Source organism: Lampetra planeri, chromosome 52 (genome assembly GCF_965212315.1).
Source record: "Lampetra planeri chromosome 52, kcLamPlan1.2.h2, whole genome shotgun sequence".
In the NCBI taxonomy this organism is placed as follows: Eukaryota; Metazoa; Chordata; class Hyperoartia; order Petromyzontiformes; family Petromyzontidae; genus Lampetra; species Lampetra planeri.
The window spans coordinates 3799151-3822451 of record NC_136158.1 but is presented as its reverse complement, the minus strand read 5'-3'; the positions used below and the strand labels follow the sequence as shown (position 1 = coordinate 3822451).

General features: G+C 46.7%; 1 protein-coding gene across 1 annotated transcript in view; it reads right to left on the bottom strand.

Moving 5' to 3' along the window:
• The window catches only part of LOC144734648 (protein c-Fos-like), a 33872-nt gene extending 10831 nt beyond the window's left edge, over positions 1-23041 (bottom strand). Inside the window, exon 1 of the mRNA XM_078616923.1 lies at positions 22747-23041. Coding sequence (XP_078473049.1) covers positions 22747-22863 — 117 coding nt within the window. The 5' untranslated portion in view covers positions 22864-23041. The remainder of the gene's footprint in view (positions 1-22746) is intronic.
• Between the last annotated feature and the right edge of the window lie 260 nt (positions 23042-23301).

The following is a 23301-nucleotide window of genomic DNA, read 5'->3' as shown; positions in this document are numbered from 1 at the left end:
ACGTGACTTTACCGAAAGACCATTAAGTTTGTCTGTTTAAAAAAATAAAATCCGTAACTGCGGAATACTTTGACGTTGCCTGCCTGCCGAGAGACGCCACTGAGAAATTAGCTTCTCGGCTTAGCCGGGCTTTGCTTGCGGGGGGCGGAAACAAAAATAGTCTGATTCTGATTCTGTACAAGTGTAGAGGTGTTACGGGTGTGCAAACAAACACACAAGGGGTGGTTGCGCCCGCACGCGTAAGGGTGCCTACATCAACGTCCGCAACGGTTAGCCCTGGGGGGCTGTGGTGGCGCTGTGGTCCCCCACAGCCCCACCCCTCGCGGGGGAGCTGCTATATAAGGCGGGGAGCCGGGGGGCTCGGGGTCGAGTATCGGAGCTTAACCAGCGAAGAGCGAAGACCAGCAGAATAGGCCCTGGGACTCCCCTGGCTCGTTGTCCTTCTAAGGACCGACCAGGGCAAGCCAGTGGCGCGGCCCTGAGAGCCCAGAGCCGATGCTCTTGTAAGAGTCGGCCTGGTTGGCTAAGGGTGCCGAGATCCGAGCTTGACCAGGGCTGGATCAGCTAGCCTCCCCTAACTCTCAAGTGGAGGACCACGGGAGCAGACTAGCCGGGCTAGCGCTAAGGGTGTCTCCCTGTTAGACTGGTGAAGGGGCCGCTACCCCTTCAAGAGCTGTGTTATTCCCCCGGTGTGTAAATAAATGTGTCTCCGACTACGTCGTCTACGTCTCCTTGAACTCACTACACAAGTAACAATTAAACTTTGTTTGGCTGCGCCCGGGTGCTGTGACATAACTTTGGCCGCATCACACCGTGGCCTAACCGACAAAGTAAATTAACGTATCAATGCCCACACTGTCAATCACACGGAATTCTCATTAAGTCAAAGAGGGTCTTGCTTCTAAAAAATATTACATCATGTAATCACCGCACTGTCTTGTCAAATGTGCCAAAACGCCATTTGGCAAACACTGAGTAAACATTTGATATTAATTTACTCGTAACTTATACGGTACTGCAAATACTGAGGTTGTTACTTCATAAACGTGTTGTCAGGAAATACAACTTTGTAGAGAATTCAAGCGAGTAACGATACGATCGTGAAAACGTTTAGAAAAACGGGAAAAAAAACTTATCGCGTGAGTTTTACGTTGCAATCGGCTCAGCGGTAGAGCAAGAGACTCGCGATCAGAAAGGTCGTGAGTTCAACGCCTGTTTGGGGTCGACTCAACCCATTAAAAACGAAAATCTTTTTTATTCTCGGGTCTTTCGGTAAAGTCACGTAGATAGGTTCTTTGAACCTAAAGTAGATATGTTCTTTTAACCTTTCTACGTGACTTTACCGAAAGACCCATACATATGAATTCCTGCAGTCACGAAAGCTTTAAGTCAAGATTAAAACTTTTACTGGTAGGAACCTCCTAGTTACACCAGCCCACAGGGGATTATTGTGTCCGTCCGTCATGCAGGGAGGGGCTGGGTGGGAGGGAGGGGCTGGGTGGGGAGGGGAGGGTGGGGAGGGGCTGGGTGGGGAGGGTGGGACTGAGTGGAGAGGGTGGGGAGGGGCTGGGTGGGGAGGGTGGGGAGGGGCTGGGTGGGGAGGGTGGGGCTGGGTGGGGGGTGGGAGGGGTGGGGCTGGGTGGGGAGGGGCTGGTCACCCCGTGGTGTCCTTATAAAACTCAACGTTTAACCTACTCACGCCGGCTTGTGCCCGCCCTCACAGTCGGCATATCTGCGGAATATAACACGCCGCCGTTGACCCTGGCAATTGACCGAGCAACCCAACGTTCCTACCAGCTCCCTCTGCATGAATGTGTTTTTTTATCTCATCATGGTAAGGCACACTGAGGTGTCTCGCTCTTTTTCAGAAGCGACCTGGCCACATGAAATGATAGCTCAACAGTGCGACGTTCATTCTAAATGTGGAGGGAAAAACCGCTGGGCCCTGGAGAAAAATCCACGCGGTCACAGGGAGGGAGACACGCAAACTCCAAATATACAACAGGTGTCAGGGTCGGGATCGAACCCAATAACCTCGAACCCACGACCTCCTGTATACTCGGTGAGGTAATTAACATCGCACCACAGTGGCGCCCATCTTCCTTCCTGGGTCGACAAAACCAGTACCACATTGTGGGGAAGTCAACAGTGATTGTTCTATGGACTGACTCATCCCCCGCCATCGGACTTAGGCATTTCTACCACTGGCTCAGGGCTGTTAACAGGAGATGAGCATCAATCCCGCAATGTTCACACGAAGCAAGACGTCACTTATAGACGCAGGTTAAGGTGAATTCTTCAGTAAAAAACTAGCAATGCCAGTTTGTATCAGCTTTTCCATTCATTCAACGAATCAATAAAACGTCGAACAACATCGCCCTGTATCACGTCGACGCGAGTTGGTCGAAAGTCACGTGACAAGCCTTGCCCGATGCTTGCTTGCGAGGGAATAACATCGGTTAATGTTGGCTGTCAGGCCATGTCAGCGAGGCTTGTCCAGGCAGGTGCCCTGATCAATGTCAGGCGCCCCGTGGGTACAAAGCCCTCAGTTTGTCTGGTGCAGTGAGCTTGGCAGCGCGTCGGTACGACAGGATGCAACTTCCTCACAGCCGATGACCAAACCACAGGGAATGCACCCGATTCTCTTCGGATCTCTGAAAGCTCGCTCCGAGCTTAGTCTCGACTGTGCCTGGATGCTATGAGACATCTCCTTTACCAGTGGCAAAATAGAGTAATGTGTTTTTACCAGAGGTGGGACAAAGTCATTGTTATGCAAGTCCAAGTCGAGTCGCAAGTCATCAAATTCATGACTCGAGTCTGACTCGAGTCCAAGTCACATGACTCGAGTCCACATCTCATAGGTGGGACAAAGTCATTGTTATGCAAGTCCAAGTCGAGTCGCAAGTCATCAAATTCATGACTCGAGTCTGACTCGAGTCCAAGTCACATGACTCGAGTCCACACCTCTGGTTTTTACCCTTTCAACTGGTACAAAACTGACACCTTTATACAAGGGATCATGTTTGCAATAACCACAACACAAGCAGTCAAAATGCAAACAAAAAAGAAACAACTCTGATAATTTTCGATTTAAAGCTTTCGTGACTGCAGGGATTCATCTTCTTGGTTCTTTCGGTAAAGTCACGTAGAAGGGAAATAATCAAATAATAAAAATAAAACAATTAAATTATTCTCACGACGTTTCGGCCACAAAGCAAGCAGCCATCCTCAGGTGAAGAACAGGTCTGTCGGAAAGACAGCGTCTGAATGAACACCACCAGGCTTGGCAGCGTATATTTAAGCTGGGTTGGAGGGGGAAGAGCGCCTTGACAAAGGAATTTGCATATCAAGAGGAATTTAACTCTGATAATGATATGCACTGTCCTTCAAGTTGATTGGTCCACACCCGAGACAGCTTTTCTTAGAGCCTAGTCTCACATGGTGTTGGACCAGATGAAGGGTAAAAACCTAATTACTGTGCCTGGATGGGCAGACGCTTACGCGCGCGGACAGGCGGTCACGGGTAACCGCGAGACGGAAGGCAACTCGGGCAAAATTCATCGTCCTGCTGTGTCGTAACTTCTACGCTGTTACATTTGTACCCCACGGAGACCCGCACGGCGTTCTGCGTACGATTGCCACATTTTACACAGACCATACCTATCGGGATACAGAAGCTTAATTTAGACCGGAGGAATCCAATGAGCTCTGAAGCTCTTTTCGTTTTTTTTTTTTTAAAGATGTCCAGAATATTCAACTTGCAATCAAGAGCGTTGGTAGTTGATGGTGCAGGTTTATTACATTTCTTCCCCCCCCCCTTCGCCCTCCCACCTGTCCACACAGCATGGGTTCCCGCACCTCAAATTAGCGCGGTTGGCTACGTACGGCGCGAAAGAAGTTCAACATTTCGATTTAAAGCTTTCGTGACTGCAGGGATTCATCTTCTTGGTTCTTTCGGTAAAGTCACGTAGAATGGAAATAATAAAATAATACAAATAGAACATAATAAAATCATTCTCACGACGTTTCGGCCACAACGCAAGCAGCCGTCCTCAGGTGGAGAACAGGACTTTACCGAAAGAACCAAGAAGAAGTTCAACATTGTACAGTTGATCGGGCGCATCATACGTACGCATGGTGGGGCACGAAGCGAGGGTATGACCACCGCTTCCAGCGTGGAGGAGTAGACCAAAGTACTCTCGAGAGGGGTTCTCTGTAGGAGGGACTTCCGCTAGCAGTAGCGTGAGCAAGAAATTGCAGGGCTGCACCTCTGCCCTTTGAAATCTTAATCTTAGGCCACCTTCATCTCTAATCACGTGTGTACTGATTGATGGAGTTTGGAGAGTATATAGAGGGTGGTTCAAAATTTTTTTTACGTTTCTGAGATTTTGCAACAACAACACAATACATGTGCTGCCCCCATGGCGAACAAGTGGGAGACTCTTTGACTTATTGAAGCTATTAACATTAGATGTGTTATCACGTTAGGGGAGTTATTATCCGTTCTTTTCCCATTTAAGAACGATAGTCCCATATATGCGTTAACATTTTTTGAAGCACCCTGTTAAATTTTGAACGCAATGGGTTCACGTGAGCCCTCCAGCCACCGGAGGCCACAACTACGTTCACATTATACTGGTAGGAACCACCTGGTTCCACCAGCCCACAGGGAATTATTGTGTCCGTCCGTCCGTCCGTCGTGAATCCAAAAATGTGAGGGGTGGGGCTGGGTGGAGAAGGGAGGGTGGAGAGGGGAGGGTGGAAAGGGGCTAGGCGGGGAGGGTGGAGAGGGGAGGGTGGGTAGGGGCTGGGTGGGGCTGGGTGGGAGGGGCTGGGTGGGGAGGGGCTGGTCACCCCGTGGTGCCCTTATAAAACTCAACGTTTAACCTACTCACGCCGGCTCGTGCCCGCCCTCACAGTCGGCCATATTTGCGGAATACACCACGCCGCCGTTGACCCTGGCCATTGACTGAGCAACCCAACGTTCCTACCAGCTCCCTCCGCAGGAATGTGTTATTCAATCGACCCAGCTACATATGTAGTAGCTATTACATAAGTAGCTACTTTTGCTACAAGGATAAACCGGCACTGGGTGGCTGGCCATGGTTCAGGGCACTGCGCTACGAAGCCCCCCGAGTTTGAATTCGGGCCCGCAGCCGGCATCGGTGGAGAACGACGTCTGAACCAGCATCAGAATCTCTCATTCGTGCCGGAGGAATCCGATAGAGGTGTGAAGCCTCTCCTCCTTCGTGGATGTCCGGTCCTGATCCACCCCCCGAAGGGGGAGGCCGCCGGGTAGCAGTGGAGTGACTAGAGCCCTGTTGGGACCATCGCATGTGGGGGTTGCAACCCACGTATGATGGCTGTTGAGGTGACGAACATTGACTTTTTGCTATTTACTCTTTCTGATCGCAGAAATACTTTTACTCTTTTTTCAGCGCTTGCGTACTCTTTGGTTCTTTCGGTAAAGTCACGTAGGTATTAAATAAAATATAAAATAAATCACGACGTTCCAGGCGCAACACAAGCGTCGTGATTTATTTTATTTTATACCTACGTGACTTTACCGAAAGAACCAAAGAGTATGGATTCCTGCAGTCACGAAAGCTTCAAATCAAGATTGTTGCGTGTTTGTGGATACGCCGCTGTTGCAGCTCACGCCAATGTTGACGGAATCGACCTCCACCACAGGGAGCTCGATAGACTTAAATTTTAACCCACGACACGCCTGTCGACTAACCCAGAGGAACCCATTCTGCGCTGCCGGGAGGGTAGAGGCAGTGGGGGAGGGGGGGTTAAGAAACCTGCGGCATCGTTTAAATTGCCGCGCCACGAGATGGAATCGAACCGGCGACCACTGCATTGCCAAGTGCGGTGCACCGACCACTACACCACAGTGGCATCGCCACATAATGATGGCGATAACAATGATAACAATGACGATAATACTGATAATGAAAATAATAATGATAACAATGAAAATAATAATGAAAATCATGATGATAATACTGATGATAATAATGAAAATGAAAATAAAAATTATAGTAATAATAAGAATTAGAATAATGATAACAATGATACTTGAAATGATACTAATTATGATAATACTAATAAGGATAATACTGATAATGATAATAATGCTCTGTTTCTGCCCTACTGCGTGCTGGCCACCTGGCAGGTGTAGGACGATGACAATTCTCGGCGAATCCACCGCAAGGACACGAACTATTTCATGCCCGAAGTTCAATAGCAGAGTACAACAACAACAACAAAAATCACCGAATAGCTTCTTAACATCCATTCACTTGGGGCCTTCCGATCCCAATGTTTTGGCAAAGCAGTTATCGTCTTCTTGGTTCTTTCGGTAAAGTCACGTAGAATGGAAATAATAAAATAATAAAAATAAAACATAATAAAGTAATATAATAGGTTTCATTGTTATCATTTTATTATTTCCATTCTACGTGACTTTACCGAAAGAATCAAGAAGATGAAGCCCTGCAGTCACGAGGAGCAGTTATCGTGTTCCAACAAAGGGGCCAGCTCGCTCGTGAGTGTCCGCAAGTCACCGACGCGTAGAAGATGTGGCTGAGAGATGCCGACCGTGTGTCTAGGTGTGCGGGAAAAACGTGATATACGGGGAGGAATTTCACCTATCTGTTAGAGTTTTTAACAGACAACGAGACAAGAAGTCACAGCTTCTCGATACGCTGGCCTTCCTCAAGAGATGCCACCTGAAGACGGAAGCTTGTGTTGCCTCCGAAACGTCGTGATTTATTATTTTATTTCTATTATTTATTCTATTATTATTATTATTTATTATTATTTATTTATATTATTTATTTGTACCTACGTGACTTTACCGAAAAAACCTAAGAGTATGAATCCTTGCAGTCACGAAAGCTTCAAATCTAGAACAAGAAGGAGATCACAGTGCTTTGGAGTCTTTTTCTCTTTCTACTACTTAATTCTGGCAAATCGCCTGATGAAGCTGGTTGTGGATTCGCTCTCCAACAACAACCGCTGTGCTGAAGTAGGAACTAATCGGCAAGTTTTGTTCACGTGCCAACCCACACTGATTGCCTATGTCGGGCGGTGGTGTCAGGTTGACGGCACTTTTATACTTTACGCGATCTAACCCAAACCCCCCCCCCCTCCTTTATTTCGTATAATATTGGTCGCGAAAGCCCTTACTGCGTGTTCAAACTGAACTCGGCAATGCCGATTGCGCTGATGACGAAACCTTTCAATGAGCAGCGGTGAACACGCAGCAGTGAACGCACGCAGCAATTAACAACACACGCAGTTGGTAGCTGGGTCGATTGAATACAATGAAATAATATGATTCGTGAAAATAAATATAAGTAATGCATTTAATTTAATTATAATATAATGCACATTAGTGTAATGTAATTAATTATATTATATATTATATTAAAATAATATAATGTAATTATATTATAATTTTTAAATAGTATTATATTAATATAATCAATATAATTATCATGAATATAAGATACTTAATCTTGATTTGAAGCTTTCGTGACTGCAGGAATTCATAAATTACGACGTTTCGGGCGCAACACAAACGTCGTGATTTATTTTTGTTTTATTTTATACCTACGTGACTTTACCGAAAGGACCAAAGAGTAAAATATAATTAATATAATTATAGTGCAGATCTGGCCAAGTGGCACAGCGGTAGAGCGAGCGGATTGCGTATGGAAGGCTTGCGGAGTCCAGATCCTGGTTTTGGGTTGACTCGAACTATCATCATCAACCTATCATCATCAACTTATCATCATCAATTTATCAATCATCATCCTCATCAACCTATCATCATCAACTTATCAATCATCATCCTCATCAACCTATCATCATAAACTTATCATTGATCATCATCAACCTATCATCAACTTATCATTCATCATCATCAACCTATCATCATCAACGTATCATTCATCATCATCATCATAAACTTATCATTCATCATCATCATCAACTTATCATTCATCATCATCAACCTATCATCATCAACCTATCATCATCCCTCCGGGGTTGGATAAAAAACGAGCACCACTTTGTGCGGCAGTCAGCCGCGTTTGCCCTGTGGATAGGGGCAACCCCCGTCGTGGGAATGTGGAATTTCCAGCACTTGTCTCAGGGCTGTAAACGGTGCGCGGGCACCGCCTCAATGCTCACTTGAGCAGGACATCACCTTCGACTTGACCGGTCGTTCATTTGAACGAAGCGCTCAAGTGAAATCAGGTTCGTCAGTGCAATGCGGAGCTTGGCAAACGGCAATTAACGAACAGCTATTACGCTATGTAACACGATTCTTGTCCCTGTGTACTAAGTGTTATTTTATAATTGCGTATGCCTCAAAAGTATAGCAAATGGCTATTTTTCCCCACAAACTGTGCTTCCGTGACCAGGACTTCATGTGAACGAAAGAGACAAATGCCACACCACGTGTTCTCATTGAAAATAAGTACATTTCAAAATATCACTGTCCTGGTCATAAAGGCAAAGTTTGTTGGGAATCATACTCCTTAGTTCTTTCGGTAAAGTCACGTAGGTGTAAAATAGAATAAATTAAATCACGACGTTTCGGGCGCAACACAAGCGTCCGTCATCAGGTGGGACAACCACAGCAAGAAACAATTTCTGAAGTGGGCAAAGAAAAAGTCGTGATTTTATGTATTTTATTTTATACCTACGTGACTTTACCGAAAGAACCAAAGAATATGGATCCCAGCAGTCACGAAAACTTCAAATTTAGATTTGTTGGGAATAATAGCCATTTTCTGTACTTTTGAGGCATACGCAATTAGAAAATAACACTCATTATCCAGTAACAAAAAATGTTTTGGTTACACAGTGTTATATTTCACACAGATAGAGACAAAGATCACCTGAGGTAGCCTTCAACGGACTGCCGGGGCAAGTGCTGTTGTTAGCGAGTAGCGCCTAGCACAGACACATCGAAACACGTTGACAGAGACACGCATAGACACAGACTCACACACAGATAGAGACAAAGATCACCGAGGTAGCCTTCAACGGACTGCCGGGGCAAGTGCTGTTGGTTAGCGAGTAGCGCCTAGCACAGCCACATCGATACACAGAGACAGAGACACGCACAGACACAGACTCACACACGGATAGAGACAAAGATCACCGAGGTAGCCTTCAACGGACTGCCGAGGCAAGTGCCGTTGTTAGCGAGTAGCGCCGAGTACAGACACATCGATACACAGAGACAGAGACACGCATAGACACAGACTCACACACAGATAGAGACAAAGATCACCGAGGTAGCCTTCAACGGACTGCCGGGGCAAGTGCTGTTGGTTAGCGAGTAGCGCCTAGCACAGCCACATCGATACACAGAGACAGAGACACGCACAGACACAGACTCACACACGGATAGAGACAAAGATCACCGAGGTAGCCTTCAACGGACTGCCGAGGCAAGTGCCGTTGTTAGCGAGTAGCGCCGAGTACAGACACATCGATACACAGAGACAGAGACACGCATAGACACAGACTCACACACAGATAGAGACAAAGATCACCGAGGTAGCCAGCAACGGACTGCCGGGGCAAGTGCTGTTGGTTAGCGAGTAGCGCCTAGCACAGCCACATCGATACACAGAGACAGAGACACGCACAGACACAGACTCACACACGGATAGAGACAAAGATCACCGAGGTAGCCTTCAACGGACTGCCGGGGCAAGTGCCGTTGTTAGCGAGTAGCGCCGAGCACAGACACATCGATACACAGAGACAGAGACACGCACAGACCCAGACTCACACACGGATATAGACAAAGATCACCGAGGTAGCCTTCAACGGACTGCCGGGGCAAGTGCTGTTGTTAGCGAGTAGCGCCTAGCACAGACACATCGATACACAGAGACAGAGACACGCACAGACCCAGACTCACACACGGATAGAGACAAAGATCACCGAGGTAGCCTTCAACGGACTGCCGGGGCAAGTGCTGTTGTTAGCGAGTAGCGCCTAGCACAGACACATCGATACACAGAGACACAGACTCGCACACAGATAAAGATCCCCTGGACATCTGTTCATGCTGAGTAGCCAGTGGCGTGGTATTCGGACGATGCAGCTTAACCACGAGCTTGACCCGCCCACACTGGACATTTTGTAAAAATCATCGGATTCCTCCTGCAGCCTACATAAAGGTCCTCATTCTGATTCGACGCAAATGATGACTCAACGCGCATCCGTAATCAAAGCAGACACTGCCGGAAACCAAATCGCCCTTGGAGGCTGTCGCCTTGTCGCCTGATGAAGCCGGTTGTAATTACTGGCGAAACGTCGTGCTCAGATTGTAAATGTTGTGGCTTGGCGCTCCAACACACAACCGGTGTTGCTGTACTAGTGACGAATTGGCCACGTTCTTCTTCTTGGTTCTTTCGGTAAAGTCACGTAGAATGGAAATAATAAAATAATAAAAATAAAACATAATCAAAACATATTAAAAAATATTGTATTATGTTATATTTTTATTATTTTATTATTTCCATTCTACGTGACTTTACCGAAAGAACCAAGAAGATGAATCCCTGCAGTCACGAAAGCTTTAAATCGAAATTTGGCCACGTTCTGTTTACGTGACAACCCTTACTCGTTGGCTGTGTCGGGTGGTGGCGGGTTTAACGACGCATCTATTAGGGAGGACTCCCACCTTGGCGTGGCTGCAATTCTCCCCGCATACGATTCCCAGTGAAGTCAAAGCCAAAGGCACGAACGTCGCTGTGAACCCATCGCTCCAGCAGAGCTCATTAGTCGCTCGATGTCTCGAATGCGCGCGTGGGACCGTGGTCGCTAAACGGATGCCTCACCCGCTTACGTATTTATTGTAATCTCTGTCGAGTGTCCCCCACGCTCGATGCTGATGCAGTTCGTGAGTATGAATAACCTCCTACGCTGCCAGGGAGTGTGCTATGTATGTATGTTGGACGTCTTTCGCAACATACGTAGCCAAACCCTGGTAATCGGAAGTACGGAGGGGCGGGGGGGTGAAGGACAACAAACTAAACACGAAAAGCAGTTCTACATGAATGAGTTTTCAATTTGGATTTGAAAGTGTGTAGCTCCCGGTGGCTTTCTAATATCGGAAGGAAGAGCGTTCCAGACGGCCGCAGAAGCGCACGTGAAAGCGATGCGGTGACCGTCTTTGCTCGACGGCCGAGTGAAACGCCGCTTGCGAATAAGCTCGTATAGCAAGCGCATGTGAACGAGAATGTTGTCTCGGCACTGTGTCCGACGTTTCGCACCACGCGCCGGGAGCTACTTCAGGAACTGAAGCGAGCATCTCGCGGTTTCCCGCCGATCACGACAGAGTGAGCCGCCTCCATTCGGTTGCTGGAGAAGACTAAACTTTTAAAAGTAAACTATTTATATTTTTTTATTTTACCAGGTAAGGCCCACTGAGCGACATAGCTATTTTTTCTCGAAGCGACGTAGCCACGAGTGATAGCCCAACGAAGTGGCTCATCATCATCATCACGTGGACATTTATAGCAGCCAAATACTCTAAACGCGTGATGCTGATTCTAAATGTGAAGGGAAAACCCGGAGAAGAATCCACGCGGCCATGGGGGGAGGGAGACACGCAAAATCCGAATACAGCAGGCGTCAGGGTCGCGATCGAACCCACGACCCTCCTGTACACCAGGCGAGGCAATTTAACATCTCATAGCCACCGTGGCGCGCGGAACGAAACGTCGGACAACGACGCGCGGCACGACCCGAGCACGCGTTGGAGATAGCCCCCTACGCAGACGTATGAAGTTTTTTTTCTCTCTACGCTTGCATTCAACGTGACCTTACACAGACGCCTTGGGTTGCCTCCCTTTTACGCAACGTACAAGGGAGACGCGAGCACGGGGCCAAGACGAAGTCTACGTTGCTATTCCCTGGGAAGGGAGCCAAGTCAATTCGTTATGGCCCCCTAAAAAAGTCGCCGTCTCTGTGTGGGGAGCGGTGGCGCAGTGGTTAGCGCGCTTGCGCTACGAACCCGACCACCCGAATTGGATTCCCGCTCACGGCCAACGCCAGTGACGATTATCTGAACCGGTCCTGGGCCTCCCCAAGGTCGACTTGTAAACATCGCCACTGGGGAGACGAAGGCGGTCGGGCGTGGTGCTGGCCACCCACCACCTCGTGTACCGTTCCGACCTTCGTAGGTGCTCGCTAACAACACTTGCCCCAACAGTCTGTTAAGGCTATACGGGGATCGTTTGTCTTTGTGTGACAGTGGAGAGTGGTGGCGCAGTGGTTAGCGCGCTTGCGCTACGAACCCGACCACCCGAATTGGATTTCCGCTCACGGCCAACGCCAGTGACAATTATCTGAACCGGTCCTGGACCGCCCCCGAGGTAGACTCAGCCTCAAATGATCCCGACCCTGACGCCTGCTGTAAATTTGGAGTCGTTCATAAAAGTTGTGGGCGGTATAGTACTACAGTAATAGAGCAAGTGCAGAATCACTGAACCGGAATTGATCGATTGAAAGAATTTAGCGCGGGGCCCTTGAAAGTGCTGGGCCCGTAGCTCCTACAAATGTAGCTCCTACAAATGTAGCTACTACACATGTAGTAGCTACTACACATGTAGTAGCTACTACACATGTAGTAGCTACTACACATGTAGCTACTACACATGCAGCTACTACACATGTAGCTACTACACGTGCAGCTACTACACGTGCAGCTACTCCACGTGCAGCTACTACACGTGCAGCTACTACACATGCAGCTACTACACATGCAGCTACTACACATGCAGCTACTACACGTGCAGCTACTACACGTGCAGCTACTACACGTGCAGCTACTCCACGTGCAGCTACTACACATGAAGCTACTACACATGCAGCTACTACACATGCAGCTACTACACATGAAGCTACTACACGTGCAGCTACTCCACGTGCAGCTACTACACATGAAGCTACTACACATGCAGCTACTACACATGCAGCTACTACACATGAAGCTACTACACATGCAGCTACTCCACGTGCAGCTACTACACATGTAGCTACTACACAATGTAGCTACTAATGTAGCTACTACACATGCAGCTACTGCACATGCAGCTACTTTTGCTGCGAGGACAGTCCGGCACTGATTACGAGGTCTGTTGTCTGGAACACGAGGGGGGTGGCAGCGGTGTTTCGGGCGCACGCGGATCGCACGCTGCTTCAGACGCTCATCTCGGCGTCGAAGAGTGGTGCCGTGCACGGTGCCGAGCACATTGACGGCGGAAAACGATTTACAGTCTTCATCAGGTGTGCTTTTGTGTGCGCGTATGGTTTTGTGTGCGCGTATGGTTTTGTGTGTATGTTTTCTGTGTGCATATGTTTTTGCGCGTGTATGTTTGTGCGTGTGTATGTGTGTATGTTTTTGTGTGTGTATTTTGTGTGTGTGTATGTTTGTGTGTTTTTGCGTTTGTATGTTTGTATGTTTTTGTGTGTGTATTTTGTGTATGTTTTTAAGTGTGCATGTTTTTAAGTGTGCATGTTTATGTTTGTGTGTGTATGTTTTTACGTGTGTATGTTTTTGCGTGAGTGTTTTTGTATGTGTATGTTTTTGTGTGCGTATGATTGTGTGTGGGAAGGTGGGGGAGCGGTGGTGTTGCGGTTAGCGCTGTAGGGGCAAGCGCTGTTAGCGAGCACCTATGAAGGCCGGAACGGTACACGAGGGGGTGGGTGGCCAGCACCACGCCCGACCGCCTTTGTCTCCCCAGTGGCGATGTTTACACACCGCACCAGGTACTCATTTGAGGCTAAGTCGACCTAGGGGAGGCCCAGGACCTGTTCAGATAATCGTCACTGGTGTTGGTTGTCAGTGGGAATCGAATCCGGGTCGCCAGGTTCATAGCGCAGCGCGCTAACCGCTACACTACCGCTCCCCACGATGCATACAGCACACACACACAGACAGACACACACAGACACACACGCACACGTACACACACACGCACACACACATACACACAAGACATGGAGAGCCACCCAGCATCCAATAGTACAATAACAACAAGGACACAAATCTTATAAAATTTGTTTAACAAGAAGGGGGAGGAGTCGGCGTGGGGGGGGGGTGATAATTTCGGAACCAGGAACGTAAACCGATATATACCTCGTAGGTCTATTATCTGTCGAACGCGGTTCTGCCCAACGCGGCATTTTACATGAACGTAACCTCGCGTTGGGCGAGGTCTGCCAGTATTATTCCCCTTCCCAGCTCTCGGAAGCGTCGTTCCTCTCCATTGGGAACACTTTTCCTTTTAATTGTATTAATCAGCGAGCAGACGGGGGGATTGACCACGGCTTCCGACGATGATTGTCACAATTGTTCTGGGCATAGCATCGGGCGATGGTTGAACAAAGATGACTTCTCTTGCTGATGAGACCCAATCGAGTTTTAAAGTGGGCCGAATGTATTCTCTCATGCTTAGGCACCCTGATCGTGGACAAACTGACTTTGATCCGTGTCGCTCGGTAAGTCGGCGAGAAGCTTCGTCCGCGAAGATTAAGCACACAAGTTATGAAACCCACACAATTGTACGCCTTGCCATCCATTGACCTTTTTCTTTCATACCACGTTAGGGTCCACAGAGAATCACTGTCTTTTTTAAGAAGACACCCAGACGATGTGAGTACTGTATACAGGATAAACACAGTCTCTCTCTCTCTCGCTCTCTGCATGCTGCAATTCACTTTGGCAGCTTACATTTAAATTGTTAAGATCATCATATGGGTACCGACGCTGGCACACAAGACAGCTGCATTCGTCAATGATGTCACGGAGTTTTAAATATCCGCTTCGCATAATTTGGTAATTATGGATAAACATTATTGGGCAGTCGTGGAAATTCATCCATTAATTTTATGTTAACTCGTTCAGATTGTGATGCTGTCTTCGAAATGAGTGCATCCATTGACGATAAGTACTCGAAAGTCATATCATGGGAGCTTTTTAATAGAATCAAAGTATGAAAATTAAGGATAGGTTTTACCCTTTCTGGCAATGAAACAGCAGGTGTTTAGATGTTTAAATACGAAATAGAAAGCTTCTGAAAGGAATCGAGTCTGCATTAACCACACGTACATGTGGTGGCATGCAAACAAGCATGCTCTGATAATATTTGATGCATTGTCTTTGAAACTGATTGGCCTATACCAGAGACACAGCCTTCTTTAGGGCCTCGTCTCACCAGTGTCAGACCAGAGAACGCCACAAGGCGAACAGCACAACGACAATGCCACTATCAGAGCATCTCTTATTCGGCGTGAGCAGCTACATCATGGGAACTTTTTTTGCAAGTTTCAAAGTATAATTCCACAGTCAGCCCATCATCCCACCGCGATCTATAAAATGCATAACCACTCTGTGGGGAAGTCAAACAATGGCTGTACTATGGACCAACTCACCCTCACCATAGGAATGTGGATTTTCTACTCCGGTATCATTTGAGCATGTATTTACTTTGCCTTTTGACTCGATAGTCAAATGAAGTGTCACTACGCACAAATGAGCCGGGGGTTGTGGGTGCATCCGTTTGAGGCTCCAAGCCAGCAGTGGAAATTCCACATCAGTACACACTTGTACATCTAGGCTGAAAGCTCATTTGTTTAGAACTGCTTCTTGTTTCGATTTAAAGCTTTCGTGACTGCAGGGATTCATCTTCTTGGTTCTTTCGGTAAAGTCACGTAGAAGGGAAATAATAAAATAATAAAAATAAAACATAATAGAATAATCCTCACGACGTTTCGGCCACAACGCAAGCAGCCGTCTTCAGGTGGAGAACAGGTCTGTCGAGAAGGCAGAGTCTGAACATTCAGACTCTGTCTTCTCGACAGACTCTGCCTTCTCGACAGACCTGTTCTCCACCTGAAGACGGCTGCTTGCGTTGTGGCCGAAACGTCGTGAGAATTATTTTATTATGTTTTATTTTTTGTATTTTATTATTTACCTTCTACGTGACTTTACCGAAAGAACCAAGAAGCTGCTTCTTGTTGTTGTTGTGTTTTAATTTATTGTCCTTCCGCCGCACATTCGATTAGCGCGGTTGGCTACGTACGGTGCGAAAGAAGTTCAGTTTACGCACGTAAAAAAAAATATCCCTGACCTCTTTCGAATACCGTAGCCCAGTTGTGTGCCGGACAGATCACGGTCATAATTTGATGACCTTGGAAGAAACCCCCCCCCCTAACCTGTATATAGTCTCGTGTCTCTTAAGAGTTTCTCCACTTGATACAGTAATTTTGCTGTGACGGTGCCACCTGAAGACGGAAGCTTGTGTTGCCTCCGAAACGTCGTGATTTAATTCATTTTTATTTTATTTTTTACCTACGTGACTTTACCGAAAAAACCAAAGAGTATGGACCTTTGCAGTCACGAAAACTTCAAATCTAGAAGAAAAAAAGCAATCACCTGCAAGTTTTTCAACTGGGATGAAACACACAGCAGAATAATCACCCCCGACTCCCACCTCTGAAACTACTGCACCTGTGAAACAAGGCACCTTTCTGATAGCCTCACGCTATAAAAATACTGTGACTATAAATTGTCCTAAATTATTATTCTAATTGTTATCCACCCACAGTGGACGCCAGTGTCTCCTTCGTTCAACAACCTCCTCTGCTGATTTTTTTTTCTCTCTCCACAGACTATGATGATGACTGTAAAGCGTTCTGACACTTTAATTGCGATTACGCATGAGACACTGTCTTTGAAATGCCGTGCGCGTGTTACAACATGGCTCGCCTCTCAATGAGCCAAGGATGTGGAATAACAAAATAAATAATCACTCATCCCCTTTATTTGCGTCTCCACTGAAAACAAAATATATGTTTTACACCACTCATTAGCCGCACAGACCTCATAGGAGTACATCTCATCAACAGCGTTGGTTCTAGACAATACGAATGTTGGTTTACAGCGCGTGTTGTGAGCCATTCATCTCTTGAGCGCCATGTAAGAACGCTCGGGACTGGTTTCAAACATTTCGTGTCGAGTCAGCAGTCAAGTTTGGCCAATGCTGGTGTGAACTGCCTAATGTTTATTAGGCAAGGACCCTTTCGGTAACAAATGGGTCACACATCGATATTGTACAGCTGACAAAATAATCACGAAGCTCCGTTCGGGAGAATGTTAAGAACAAAGTACTGCGTATGATCTGTAGTTTATTTTGAATTACCATGTGAGCCAATAATCTCTTAAAGCGGGTTTCATCAACAAAAAAAACAACAATACTACTTCCCCGACACACGCAACAAGTCACGGTAAAATGAGCTCACAATAAACAATTACAGACAAGGGAAACGAGAAATAGCAAAATCATAATCGCAATATAAAGAGTGGCTCCTGCGTCGATGTGAAACGTGTGACCGTTCGATTCTGGGAAGCTTTGATCGGATAGGATAATGACGTATTAAGATTGTTTGTAAATTTACATTGTGATGTTGGAAAAAAGCCAAATCGAAACATTCAAAGAGCGTTGAGCGACGGCTCATTGGCTCCCGAAATTAAATTCCCAACGGCGAATTAAAAATGTTAGTTACGAACACCAAGGTCAACAGCATCATCATCATCATCATGCGAGGTAGGTAAAATTAGCAACACGCAGAGAGGCTGCATCGATGGGTGTTCGCTAACAGCACTTGCCCCAACAGTCTGTCAAAGCTACGCGGGGCATCTTTGTCTTTGTGCGAGAGGATGGAGAGCAGAGAGCGATCGCTCCACGCTGCGTGACTCAACACGGGCCCTCCTCCCGGATGAACCCGGGTAAACTGGCGTTCTCACTCGGTAAGCGCCAGTTGCAATATTTAGCTGTCTTGCAATATTTTGCTGTCTTTTCTTGGATTTTCTGTTTGCACATAGTCACTTTAAGATGTTTTCTTGTTCATGTTGTTTTGTTTGTTGCGGTTGCACCCGATTCAAGAGCCGAATGGCTCACATGGCTATACCTAATAAATAAACTTTGAACTTTGAAATTAACTTTGAGTTATCCGGGCCATGAACACCGCATAACTGGATTTCAGCAGCAGCAGCAGCCGGTTAACTGGAAGAGAGATCCGTAATCCGTCGACCCGCGGATAACGAGACCACGGTCAAACCGGAGTTGGACTATATTCAAGGCGCATTATCAGACGCCGCGTGAATACATTACAACGCAGATCACGATATCGCACTTTTTTGCTTTCGTTCAATTGTGTGTGTTTGTGAACGACGCCGCTGCTGAACCGGATGTCAGCGGGGGGGTTTTAGTAATCGCGGATTTAAAACGTTCTTACCGAGGCACACTGGAACTAGTGCGGTGATGCATGGGAGGGGGGTACGCAAAGATAGAATGACACGGGATTTCGCACGGCTGCTGATGTAGATGCAGAGCAGCGACTGCAATTTCACATCCAGGTGGTCTAGCCCAGCCAGATGACCGCGTCAGCTGGAGTAAGCGGAGTTGTGTCGTGGCTGCGATGTCCCCTTCGTATTTGTGGATCGGGGCATTGCGTCGTTGTTTGTTGCGCGCTCTGTTCTGAGCGACACACGGTCGCGCACTCGTGGTGGGCAAACCGTGTCAACCCAGACGGGTTACCACCGTATTCTTGTACGGGGAAACTTACAGTCAATCGGTTTGTTTGAAAAACCGCAATTGGCACCATCAAGTTCACGTGACCCTTGAGTTCATTTCATTCATATTGCTTCAGTCAATCATTGCTGTCTGCAAGAAATGTTTTTAAAACTGGACTGTATTCAGTTTTTATTCCACTAAATACAATAAACCCCCTTTTACCAAATCACCCCTTAATCTGTCTTCACTCAACCCCAGGGCCCGTTTGAGATCTTGGAAGGCGAATGAGGCTTAGGCTGGGAGAATACTCACAGATGTCAACCCACACGCTTTACCCCGTATTCTTGTTGTACAGCAGGGAAATTGAGTTTTCACGTCCATACGGCGTACAGCCGTTTCAATAGGGGCAACAAAATGTGTTGTTGTCTATTTGTTTGTGTTTCTCCCCTTGTGATGGGTCTTTGTAGGATGAACGTTGAGATTCATAGGGGGCACAGAGTGACCAATACGGTGTGAATTGGGTCTGTAATAAGGTAGGGCACTGATAAGGAGTTGACAGATATGGGTGAGGTTTTTAATTTACCATTTGTGCATCACGTACGGGGTTAAAGACATTAGTTCACATTGTTAACGAGAGACAAACTGGGATTGGGCAGGACGCTTCCTGGGCCAGAGGGGACGGTGGCCACTGGTTCAAAAATAATAACCGAGTGGCAGCCAAGCAACGGAACGCAGAGCGTAGGTGGATTCATCTTCTTGGTTCTTTCGGTAAAGTCACGTAGAATGGAAATAATAAAATAATAAAAATAAAACATAATAAAATTATTCTCACGACGTTTCTTCACCTGAGGACGGCTGCTTGCGTTGTGGCCGAAACGTCGTGAGAATGATTTTATTATGTTTTATTTTTATTATTTTATTATTTCCATTCTACGTGACTTTACCGAAAGAACCAAGAAGATGAATCCCTGCAGTCACGAAAGCTTTAAATCTAAAATTATTTTATTGTTTTATTTGTATTATTTTATTATTTCCCTTCCACGTGACTTTACCGAAAGAACCAAGAAGATGAATCCCTGCAGTCACGAAAGCTTTAAATCGAAATTTTATTATGTTTTATTTTTATTATTTTATTATTTCCCTTCTACGTGACTTTACCGAAAGAACCAAGAAGATGAATCCCTGCAGTCACGAAAGAAGCTTTAAATCGAAAGTTTATTATGTTTTATTTTTATTATTTCCCTTCTACGTGACTTTACCGAAAGAACCAAGAAGATGAATCCCTGCAGTCACGAAAGAAGCTTTAAATCGAAAGTTTATTATGTTTTATTTTTATTATTTCCCTTCTACGTGACTTTACCGAAAGAACCAAGAAGATGAATCCCTGCAGTCACGAAAGAAGCTTTAAATCGAAAGTTTATTATGTTTTATTTTTATTATTTCCCTTCTACGTGACTTTACCGAAAGAACCAAGAAGATGAATCCCTGCAGTCACGAAAGAAGCTTTAAATCGAAAGTTTATTATGTTTTATTTTTATTATTTCCCTTCTACGTGACTTTACCGAAAGAACCAAGAAGATGAATCCCTGCAGTCACGAAAGAAGCTTTAAATCGAAAGTTTATTATGTTTTATTTTTATTATTTCCCTTCTACGTGACTTTACCGAAAGAACCAAGAAGATGAATCCCTGCAGTCACGAAAGAAGCTTTAAATCGAAAGTTTATTATGTTTTATTTTTATTATTTCCCTTCTACGTGACTTTACCGAAAGAACCAAGAAGATGAATCCCTGCAGTCACGAAAGCTTTAAATCGAAATTTTATTATGTTTTATTATTTTATTATTTCCCTTCTACGTGACTTTACCGAAAGAACCAAGAAGATGAATCCCTGCAGTCACGAAAGAAGCTTTAAATCGAAATTTTATGATGTTTCATTTTTATTATTTTATTATTTCCCTTCTACGTGACTTTACCGAAAGAACCAAGAAGATGAATCCCTGCAGTCACGAAAGAAGCTTTAAATCGAAAGTAGGTGGATTCTTACATTCACGTCGGGCAGAGGGAAATGTTGGCGGATTGGGGAGGCCTTCATCCAGCAGTGGATTGACCATGGCTGATGATGATGATGATGACGATGCTGATATTACAGCAGCGATAACTATCCCTATATCAGCGATTGGTACTAGGTATTGCTCAGGTGATATGCACGACAGCTTTGAAACTCTTACAAAAAGTACCAAATAACTTATAAAAAAATTTAATTTGTATCATTGAATTCAAGATCCTTTCAAAAACTACAAATATCAAATTGTTGCACATCTAGGTTCAAAAAGGCAAAAGTTGAAAACATTTTGTCCTGAATTATCGGTCATTCATAATAATTTACAGCGCTTTTGTCACTTTCACACCTTGGTGAAGGCCTCCACACACCACGTGGGTCAAGGGGGTGTTGTGACCATACCTCACCACTCTGGTCAATGCGGGCTTGTGAAATATGAGGGTAGGGACTAGCGCTCGCCACTGATGTTACTTGTGGCTGGGAATCCAACTCGGGTCTCTGGATTCATAGCGCAGTGTGCTAACCACTGCTGCGAATGCGTAAAAAAATGGTTTCAGGTTTTTTGTTGTTGTTAACTCACAGACTCAACTATGGTCTTCAACATGTTAGCTTCCCGCTCCTTCTACAATGAGAATTATAGCACCAGCCACTCACTCAGGCCACGGTCGTCTCTATATATATTATTTTCCTATGGCTTCTCGGGTCTGTGAAAGTATATAGAACGCATTGAGGCAATATCTATGCACGTGGTACAAAATAAGGATGTCAAAGTTGTTGAATCGTGCAAATATCGACGAATGAGCGACACCCGGCATCAGCGTCAAAAGTTCGGCCCTAAAAGCGGGTACAGCAAGTAGATTGTGGTCAACCTGTATAGATTTGTTTGTCGTTAACTCTTCAACAGAAACATCGTGAAGTTTCCCCAGGCAGTCCGGTATAATCGTATACCCAAGAATACTCGCTCAGAAATTATCCAACAAAAAATTCCTCTTCTGAATAAGTCTTATGAGTCAGAAAGGGGCTTTTTTTTCTCAACATGTAAATGAAAGACAACCACTGTTAAACGATCACTAACTGAAATTAGTTTCATTTATATAAATTCTCATGCTGTTGGGGCAAGTGCTGTTAGCGAGCGCCTAAGAAGGCTGGCACGGCGCACGAGGGGGTGATGTGGCCAGCACCACGCCCGTCCGTCTTTGTCTCCCTTGTTCTGATATTTACACGTTACGCCAGGGTATACTCATTTGAGGCCGAGTCGACCCAGGGGGAGGCCAAGGACCGGTTCAGCGCTAATCGTCACCGATGTCTGCCATGCGGGTGGCCGTGTCGGGAACGCTCAACGCAGCTCTGAGGCTGCCCCCCACAACACGCACAGCGCACACAAAGACAAAGATCCCCCGTATAGCCTCCAACAGACTGTAGAGGCAAGTGCTGTCAGCGAGTAGCACGTACGAAGGCCGGCACGCCACACGAGGGGGTTGGGTGGCCGGCACCACGCCCGACCGCCTTTGTCTCCCCCCGGTGGCGATGTTTACACACCGCATCCGGGCGCTCATTTGAGCGCCGAGGCGACCTAGGAGAGGACCGGTTCAGACGATTGTCGTCACCGGTGTTGGCCGCGAGCGGGAATCGAACTCTGAGGGGGGCCCGGTTTGGTAGCACGCTGACCGGCTGCCCCCACGGCTCCCCGCACAAAGACAAAGATCCCCCGTATAGCCTTAACAGACTGTAGGGGCAAGTGCTGTTAGCGAGCACCTATAAAGGCCGGCACGGCACACGAGGGAGTGGGTGGCCAACACCGCACCCGGCCTCCTTTGTCTCCCTAGTGGCGATGTTTACACATCACACCAGGTACTCATCTGAGGCTGAGTCGACCTAGGGGAGGCCCAGGACCGGTTCAGATAATCGTCACTGGTGTTTTGCCGTGAGCGGGAATCGAACCCGTGTCGCCAGGTTCATAGCGCAGCGCGCTAACCGCTACACCACCGCTCCCCGCACAACGCACACACACACACACAGACAGACACACGCACGCGCGGAGAGTAAGAGCAGTGGTAAGAACGGTACCTGGACATGTGGAGCTGATCCCTCGAGAGCAGGGAACTGTTCAGCCGACGAGAAGCGAGACTCGGCGGAGGACGTGCTGCATTGGGACTTGGTCTCCACGTCAAAATCCCGAAGCATTTCTCGTGCCGCGAACGATGGCAGCTTGGTGTTCACGAAATCGACCTATTGGTGGGTTTCTCGTTTCGGTATATTTGTGTGTGTGTGTGTCTCTCTCCTCCGACCCCGGCTAACTTTCGAGTGAAATTCAAAAGGTCCACGGAACGCACTCCCCACCCCCCGCCCTCCGCCCGCCACTTTTGATTACTCACCGCTAATTGAGCCGAGACGAGACTGACCCAAAGAAAACCTACAAGAAGAATGCGAAGGACTCGAACTGGCGACCACCACAGTAACGCGGATGAGTCACTTACTGACAGTGCCCGGCACAACTGAACTGATACACAAAGACAAAGATCCCCCGTGTAGCCTGTACCAGACCGCTGGGGCAAGTGCTGTTCGCGAGTAGCACCTATGACGGCCCGCACGGAAGCAACCACGCCCAACCGCCTTTGTCTC